The 9693-nt window shown below is 43.4% G+C and overlaps 1 protein-coding gene across 1 annotated transcript; it reads left to right on the plus strand.

The window, feature by feature from the left end:
- Positions 1-714: 714 nt before the first annotated feature.
- LOC104619684 (slit homolog 3 protein-like) lies at positions 715-7614 on the plus strand (the record flags this gene model as incomplete). The annotated part of the gene is made up of 4 exons (XM_010285643.1): positions 715-869; positions 3259-3544; positions 5745-5953; positions 7122-7614. Coding segments are annotated over 4 exons (889 nt in total), but the record flags the coding sequence as incomplete, so codon positions are not given.
- Between the last annotated feature and the right edge of the window lie 2079 nt (positions 7615-9693).

Below are 9693 nucleotides of genomic sequence, written 5' to 3' on the forward strand. Positions count from 1 at the left end.
TCTACACCTAAGTGTTTCTCAAAGAGGAGTAGCAATTTGTCAGTTTTCCTTGAGTTTAGGTAGGACTGTTACTGTATTAAACAGAGTACCCCAGTCATTCGTAAGCCAAAAACTCCTGAATTCCTTCTCTAAGAAACTCAGCCTTTCCTTATGCCTCAGCATGTAGTTACAAGACATTTCTGCTGTGAGGAAGGGCTCGTTTCAGAGGCCCCTGCTGTCTCTTGCCCCAAACTGCAGTCCCTCCCTGCCTCTGTGAAATAATTTGAGTTTAACCTAACCATACAAAAAGAAATCATTTCAGTGTTCCAGCTTGCAACATGGGCACCAAGCAGTGTGACAGAGGGGCAGCAAGCTGTGGCTGAGAGCACAGAACAGAGGATTTTAAGTAGTTTTGCCACCAAAGCCAATATATCATGTAGCTACACCCTTGCTTTGTGCCTGGGGAAACACAACTACAGTAGTGACTATCCTGATTAGCTGTCCTCTCAAGTGTTATATATGTGTAGGTACTGCCTGCACAGGCATCAGCAATGTTTAAATTTCGTTCTTGGAGGCTCACGCTAGAAGAAATGTCGAGAACACAGTAACCGTAAAGGAGCACGGAATGAGAGTTGTGCCTTGCAAGGTGTAATACCGGGACATAGGATGTCACAGAAGCAGAGGTGGTTCATTGTTAATGTCATCTTCTAATTCTCTTTTTTCTTTCACTTTTAGTGTGGAAACAGTGAATGATGGACAATTTCATAGTGTGGAACTCGTGATGCTGAATCAAACTCTGAACCTGGTGGTGGACAAGGGGACTCCCAAGAGTCTAGGAAAACTCCAGAAACACTCTTCTGTCAGCCTCAACACACCCCTTTACATTGGAGGTATAGCGAGTTGCTCTGGACTTTGAGATTTTAACAAGTCCTCTCAGAAGCAAGTCATCTTCCATCCTATGGAGAGGACCCTCTGGGGGAAAAACTAGCAGTTTGCCTTTCCCCTCTGCCAGAGGTTGCTTCCCTGAACAGGAAGCCTGGAGCTGTTCTGCTTTGTACTCCGTAGTCCACTAGTACCCCACTGCACAGCCAGCACAAGTTTGCACGCCAGAGCCGGGAAATTAACCTCCACACAGCATAGGCAGTTTCTATGTTATACAGCCATGGCAAGAGCAATCACTTTGTCATTTCTAAAGCTTTCAGAACTGGCCGGCACCAAGATGCCGTGGTTGAAGAATACAATGAAAGTATCACAGTCACAGAAAAGCAAATCAATAGTCAGCAGGTTTAAATACACCATAAGTGAGCTGTATTTCTGCTGGAAATTTTATAGACCTCTCAAAATTTTTGGGGAAAATAAAATGGTTAAAACCTCCAAACCATATTAACACACAAGCTGACTAAGAACTTCTTGTCTAATAGTTTTCTCATTGGAAACTGAAGCCAGAGCTTCAGTATTAGAAAAATACTAGAATTGACCAAACTTCAGTTAGGAAGTTTTTTCACATTCAGTACTGAATTTTAGGGGAAGTAGAGGCCAAGTGGGGTGGAGAACAGATGCCCAGAAAAATGAGTATCCCACTGATTAGGTGTCTGGAATATGAGAAACAAAACAAAGGCTGCCCTCTGCCTGATTGATGTGTTTTTGCCAGAACTGTCCCCAGCTCTATTCTCGACTGAATGTTGAAATCTCTCCCTTTTGGTGACACAGTGTTCTTGGATTTTCTACACAGCCTATTCTAAATACAAAAGTCAGCAGAACAGTAATAGACTCAGAAAGTCTTTGGGCTTTTTCTAACCAGATTATTGAAGCCGATAGTAGAAACTCTTACCAATTTCACTTGGTGCTGGTCCAGCCTTTTGTAAATAATTCCTTTTAGTAACACTTTTCTAAAAGAACCCTGAATATTGCCCTTGTAAATCAGAAAACTGGCTAATCTTGCTTTGTACAGAGCTGAACTTTTATAATTGGCTCCTATTAAGAATGTCACAGGCTATTAAAGACCATTATGCATCAAAGATAATCTGCTGGTGAGGCCATCACAATTTCTCCCTCTAGCACAGAATAAAAGATACCAACCTCACACCAATTTATACAAGGGAACGTGAGATATAATCACCTGGAAAAGTTTTGTTACTGGATGAGCATTGTGGATCAATACTAATTCTCACAAGGTACCTACAAAAATGCATTCACCGGCCAAATCTGAGACCTGAAATGAAGGACTATTGGATACCAGAAGCCATGGGCTCAGTGGAGACTTTTTTTATTGCTCATTAAAATTCTTCTTGCTTCTTTCTAAACCCTCAGTGCTCTGCATGTGCCACCTCTCAGCATGTAGCACTCCCACGGATACCAGCTGCCCTTCCACTTCAGACTGTTTAGTTAAAATAATTGAGTAAATTACCCCAGAGCAATTGTTCCTAACCTACACTAAGCTTTAAGACAGACCGCAGCCTTCATGTGCCCAGAATTTTGTCCCATCTCTCCAGACCTCACCTGGTCTAGCAACTTTCCTCCTAACACACAGTTAAACAAAGATGCTGGTTTGGTTTTAAGACCATCTTTAACAGTGGAGTTACTTATAGATAGCATATTCAGAGGCCTTATGCAGTTGAAAATGGAAGCGCTTGCCTATGCTAATGCATCTATACAGCCCAAGCAAATGTCAGTGGGGAGGGCACAACACAACGTCCAGAAGAATCTACTGGCCAGCTGAGCATGTGAACTCTTCCAAGCACTTGAACAAGATGGAGGGTACTCACCGCAAAGACTTGGCCTGGTCTCCTGAAGTACTGTTCTCTGTCTCTAGAGTTCTCCTGCACTAGTTTCGATGGGGTGCACGCTTACCACTCCCTGTCTTAACACAGTGATCTAGTAATGCGAACTATCTTGCTGTATCCCAGAGGTGGTAGCTACGTGCTTGGCAAGTAAAGATATTCTTAAACCTTTCAGAAGGATAGTTGCTATTAAGCCATAGACAGAAGGAGCATTATCCAAGTAGAAGAACACACGGCCATTGGCCAGAAAACCTGGGCTTATTTTTTTGCTTTTTTTTGTCATACACTACTTAACGTAAGCTTGGGCAAGTGATTTTATTTTTGTTTCTTTCTATTTCCAGAATTAGGACAATGAGACTGTGCTACCTTACAAAGGTCCTATGCAAATTCGTTTTTTAAAGATTATAAGGGGCTGTGTTGAAAGAAACGTTAGCAATTATAATTTATGTACTATCATTGTAACTGTGAGTAAACGTTCCCTTTTTGTTTTTATCTGAAGGGATCCCGACCTCTACTGGATTATCTTCGCTGCGCCAGGGTGCGGATAAGACACCAAATGGTTTTCATGGATGTATTCACGATGTCCGCATCAATAACGAGCTGCAGGATTTCAAGGATTTACCACAGCAGTCACTAGGAGTCCTTCCTGGCTGCAAATCCTGTAACATCTGCAAGCACGGTATTTGCCGGTCCCTAGAGAAAACAAGTGTGATTTGTGAATGTCACCCAGGCTGGACGGGCCCCCTGTGTGACCAGGAAATTGGAGACCCATGTCTTAACCACAAGTAAGCTCGAACGAATGCTGATGGGAGGGTGGAAGCTTTACAGCTAATGCATATTTCACGTTTCATCTTGTAAAACCACATCTGACTATTTTTGGAGGTGCTGGGTTCCCACATGAAATTATTGACAGTTGTGAGTCAGCATCCATGGCAACTCTCAATTTCCACTTCTTGTTCTGATGTTGCTCGCTGTCCAAATGAGCTCTTTGTCCTGGAGGAGCTAAGGTGTTAATACTGCAGGTCATACTTTCAGCTGCAACTCTACCCGTTAAAATAGAAAAACTCCTGTTCATGGGTTACCTCCAAGGAGGTGAGTGCCTGCACTTATCCAGAGCAGAGCTACCTGTGAGAAGGAGGTACACATTTTAGGGATATGCTCACAGCACCATTGGACCCAGTATTCAAGCTAACTTCCTGAAGACCATTATGCACTCCAATGTGAACAATTTTAAATTTCCCAAATAGCTGACTTAAATATTGCACTCTGAAACACCCCTTTAAAGCGCAAGTTTAAAGGATAGCACGGAGTTGCACGCGAAGGGAGCATGAGCGTAAAGCATTCACAGTTCAAAGGCTCAATAACCACATCTCCATCAGAAACACTGGATGAATAGCTTACTTATGGCAAGTACACAAGGAAACAGTCCAACGCAGGCCAGCAGTCTGCATAGTTCAGTGCTGTTTCATAAGCAGATGGAAGTACTTTTGTTTTAGAAGCTACTTTGGTTGCACTGTCTGTGGAGGGGGCTTTTCACAAGCACATACTTTTGACAGGTAAATTGACACAGTGAATAATCACTCTCTTAAGAGTAGAAATGCAACTTGGCAGAGTTTTAAACTTGCTTCTGGGTCTAATTCTGCAAAGTACTGAACCCTGGAAGGTGTTGAGAAACACCTGACAGTTACAGACCAAAGGTATGAAGACCCAAGTGAAGAAACACTCCGAGGCCCAAATGTTTCCTTGAATTTCCAACATCGACATGAAGCTGTTGTGGTTGGACAGAGAAAAATAAGGGAGTTCCAGATGTTTACGTGATGAGGGATTATTTCTCTCATAATCTAAGGAGGGTAATGCAATCATGAATGTAGCCCCCTTGCTAAGGAAAACAGCTGGGCGTATTTTTAGTGCTTACATAGGTCCCCTTAAGCCTTTCGGAGTTGTCTCCTTGAAGCCAAGCCCTTTGTGTGCAGGGCAGTGCAGTGCCCTGCTGGCAGGTGTGTTCTCCAGCACTCACAGCTTAATCTCAGTGAGGAAATGCAACTGTAAAGAAGAGGTAGTTGATGGTAACAAGAGTTACTATCCAAGCACACCTTTGGTTAGTGGGGCAGAAAATGCTGGTTTATATAGACTGTGACTCCCTTTATTGCAGTATTTTGCATGCCTTGACCTGACTGAAACTGCTTTTATTATGTGTGCTTTTTAGTTCAAAGCTTGAAAATGAAATGTACAAGGATTCAACATAGGCAGGGAACAGTTTTAAAGTACCAGAAAGAAAACAAATGAAAATAAGAGAAAGACATGGGTTTATGTCACGTAGGACCTGATACAGCAAAGGTTTATAAGCCCTAAGCAGTTTTTTGTTGGCTGGACAGTGTTGCTTTCTTCCCTGTCCTCAGCCCATTCCAAGTCTTTCCTCCTCCCAGAAGCGGGGATCGTGTCAGAGAACCTGCTAAGGATCAACACCCCCTCCCTGTGGTATTCCTCAGAAATACCAAAGCGCACTGCAAACCACATAAGCCAGGGAACCTGTCAACTACAACTGCCCGTGAAGAAGTCTGTGCATAGCTTTGCCACGTGCACCTTCATTTATCGCACTGTTTTTCATCACCCGACACTCTTTGTAGAGTAATTCTGCTAAGGAAGCCTGGGCATGCAGCTTGCTCGTTGGCACTTAGTTCTACATGCTGATGCTGTAAACGTGAGCTGTCTTGTGTGGATGCCAGGCGTTGGTCCATGCTCACGGAGGAGCCTAATGTTTTTCAAAGAGATCACTTAGGATCACAGATTCTGAATGCATTCTCTGAACGTTATCCAGTATTCACTGAAAACTCACAGTTTCTTTAGAGTGTTTGACACTGAACTGCTGTTTTTGGATTAGTATCCTGGAATTAAACAGGCAAGAAATGCCAAAACCAAACATCCTAGGGAAAAGGAACTTTCAAGTGTAACACAGGCCAGCTCTAAATGCTTCTCTTTCTCCAGGTGTCTGCATGGTAAGTGCATGGTGGCCAATGTTGCCTACACCTGTAAGTGCATGGAGGGCTACACAGGCATGTACTGTGACAAGAAGAACAATTCCTCAAATCCCTGCAGGATTTTGAAATGCAACCACGGGCAGTGTAAAATTTCTGAGCATGGGGAACCCTACTGCGAATGTGATCCTAACTATAGCGGAGAACATTGTGACAGAGGTACGCTTGGTCGCAGGGCCCAGGATGCTGGTCTGCTGCATTTCTGTTTTACACCTTTGTTTTTAGCTCTCTTCCATGGTACTCATATTTGGGGGTAAATGGCAAATAGTAGAAGATAAAGCTAAGTCAGCCTCTGCAGAGCAATGCAGGGAGGAGAAAAGAACCACACAACAGCTAGCTAGCAACTATCCAAATATACGGAAAGGGGGACATCTGTAGCAAAGGGTTTTATTCTCTGTCTCCTGAATCCTCAAGGTTTGTTGCTCCCAGGATTCTGGCGGGATGTGTAAAGGAGAGGTTGTTCTGAGGCTTACCCTCAGCAAACAGTGATCAGTTAATTGCAGTGCTAGGAAAGGAGGTCTTGCCCTGCATACCAAGGGCTTTTGTAGATGACATGAGCCGGAACTGGAAGGCAGGAGGTACTGCTCATCTGAAGCGGCACTAAAGGTTCTCAGCTTGCTCCCTCTGATGCAGCTGGGCGGGTTTCCTGGGGAATCCCACAGATCATGCTGGACTTTCCTAACTAGGACTGGGGCCCAGCTCTTCTACCCTGACCTGAAAAGACTCACTGGAAACTCAGTGAGTTCTGTCTTTCATCCCTTCTGCCTTTTTTTGTTCCTGTACAGCAGGAAGGAGCTGGCTTGTATTATTTTTATTTAGGCTGTGCCTTTCTTGTGAATGAACCACAGACTTTCCAAATTACACACATACATAGCCTCACCAAAATGTACCTGGCTGCTGCAAAGTGCCTGCAGAATGGCACAGACATTTTCAGGTATCCCAGATTGCTAATGTCATGCAGAGCAGGCTGACCTTTGATCCCGAGAAGCAGACATAGTAAAACTAATTCATATTTTGGAGGAGTGTTGCAGGATTCAACACTCAGCATTCATTAAAGCACTTCCAGAACTGCTGATCAAAGCCAGCAGGCCTGCTTGGCCTCTGCCTTGTGCCGGATATTACACATTTGTGTAACACAAGCTCCGTTTTGATGGCAGGTACAAAGCAGTAAAAGATTAAGGTCCTGCTCGTGCCATCTGTTTGCCTTGAATAGCATTACATGTAGAGGGCTGTCTGCTGATGTTTGGGGAATATCTGGCAAAATAGTTACCACTTTTTTGGGGTTTTTTTTTGTTTTTTTTCCTTTACATCTCTCTTGTTTTACCAGAGAATCTCTGCCAAGGAGAGATAATTCGAGAAGTAGTCCGTAAGCAGCAGGGCTACACGTCGTGTGCCACTGCCTCCAAAGTACCCCGCCTGGAATGCCGCGGCAGCTGTGGCAACGGGCAGTGCTGCGTTCCTCTCCGGAGCAAAAGGCGGAAATACTTCTTCCAGTGCGTGGATGGCTCCACCTTCACGGAAGAACTGGAGAGACATGTGGAATGCGGCTGCTCAAAATGCTTATAAGCCATTCTCCAGTCTCCTGCCACTTTAACCGACTCAGAAGCGCTATCAAAACGGGATCTATTTACTTTCAGAGTGAAGAAGAAGAAAAGAATTATTAAGTATATTGTAAAATAAACAAAAAATAGAACTTATTTTTATTATGGAAAGTGACTATTTTCATCTTTTATTATATAAAGTATCGCACCACTTTGGGTATATGTATCATATAGTGAGTTATTTTTACCATGAAACTTTTTTAACAGTTGTAAGAAAAAAAAATTCAAAAGTTAAAAGTTAAAAAAAATATATATAAAGAAAACATAGCCTAACAGGAAAAATGTGGGGGTGACTTTATATGTATGCACAATGAACAAATGTAAAGGTGTTCCAAGGACCTGCCACAGAAGTGATACGGGCTGAAGAAATCTCCTGAGGCTCTGGGTGGGTCTCCTAAGAGAGCGGATCCCCATGACTGACAGCCATCTCGCCTGCTCAGGCACCCTCAGAACGCCTCCCCCTCGGTCCCTTGCTCTGCCTAACACTGCCGACGCTGTTTTGTTCCTGTACAGTGGCTCCGCTTGCTGTTCTTGAACTGGTTCCCTATAGCACGTAGGCACTGCCGTAGCTTGAAGCTAACTACATTATTTGACTATTGTAATACTATAATACATTTTTTGCTGTGTATGTTGTATTTATCTGTGTTCACATTATATTCTTCAGCAACTGTATCTATAGAGCACAGGCAGCTTTATCCAAAAGGAGGCGACGAAGGGAAAGGAAGTGGGGAAATATATGTTGCTTTGGGAAATTTGGGGGCAAAATGTGAAGTAAGTGCTAAGTAATGCCTAATAAATGACATAGTACTTTTGTGTAAACTCCTCAGCTATGTTATTTCCCAAGTTTGTGCCTTCTTGCTCCCAGCCTTGAGCCCTTTTTTGTATATGAAATATAAGGAATGCACTGCTGCATAGTTTGTCACGCCTTGACACTTTAACTTGCGAAGGTTGTAAAGAGCATGAAAATATTGCAGGTGCCAGAACGTACCTGCAGCGTAATGGCTTTTACTCCCATTGTCACCTAAGCCATGGGTGTAAGCTGGGCTGTAGCTGCCTGTCCATCCACACTCTGTACGGAGCAGTTGGCTACTTTTCCACAGCTTTTTAAACGAGCAGAAGTTGCACTATATCCATGTGAAGGTATTCAGCTGACATTTGTCCACCTTAGCAGCACTCTGTTCTCTGCACAAGGAGAAATGTCACAGCTCCATCCCGTCCTGTTCTCCCATTTGGTGCAGATTGACCGATTCAGCCAAAGCTCTTCCATCTGCACTGCTTCACATCCTGCACTTGTGTCTCCCAAAGGACTCACATTAACTTTAGCTGTGTTCAGAGCAAACGCTGAATAGGAAATGGAAATCAATGCAGGGATAAATTCTCACTGTGAATGTGAGGCAAAAATGGACTCTGGGAGTGACTTTGATTTTTGGAGGGTTTTTGGCAAGCTTACCTTTCAGGGTCAGTAAGGATGTGCAAAGAGTACCATGTATACCTTGAAGTTTCTCTTACTGTAAGTTTGAAACATCCCCATCAACAACTGTTCCATTATCAGTGTAATTTCTTTCTTTCCTTAATATAGTAAGTGTTATGGTCCTTTCTTCAGTTTCTCCTTCTCTGAGAGAGGTGACGTCAGAGATGGTTCCTAGCAGCTGTAAGCTCCTTTTGGGAATGCTCACTGGTCTCGCCAAAAGGATTTCAGATCAGGGCCTTCAGCAAAGGATGAGCAGAAAAGCTGAATCAAGTAAATGGGGCTTTTGTTTGACTGGGGCTACGGAACGATGCACAGAATGCAACCCTGCCATGACAAAGTATAGGTGTTTATTTCCCATTAAAGAAAAGTGACCATCTAGCTATCATGCTACCTGAAAGCTCTAACACGCTTAGCGTTCTTCTGCTATGTCAATCTCTACTACTCCTACTGCAGTAGTGCGTTCAGATTTCTTCGTTACTACCAGAGCAACTTGAGCAGAAGGCACGTAACCAATATAATAGCCATATCACAAAATCAATATCAGTATGTGGAGCCTGCAATCAGTGAAACATAAAACAATCACTAGTTAATGTGCCAAACTCTGATTGAAACAGTATGGCTCAAGAGCCAGGGAAAAATCAACCCTGGTTGCAAGTATCATGGGCTGCTTTTTATTTTTAATGTAACGCCAGAAGTTCATAGCAGCTGCAGTTTGTGGTGTACAACAAAAATCACCCAAGCCCACAACCTACAGGTTTCGTGCAAGTAACTGCAGACACTTGTGCAAATATGTGCCTGGCACACCACTACCATTAAAGTTCATTCCT

This window comes from Phaethon lepturus, unplaced genomic scaffold (assembly GCF_000687285.1).
Source record: "Phaethon lepturus isolate BGI_N335 unplaced genomic scaffold, ASM68728v1 scaffold46994, whole genome shotgun sequence".
NCBI lineage: Eukaryota > Metazoa > Chordata > Aves > Phaethontiformes > Phaethontidae > Phaethon > Phaethon lepturus.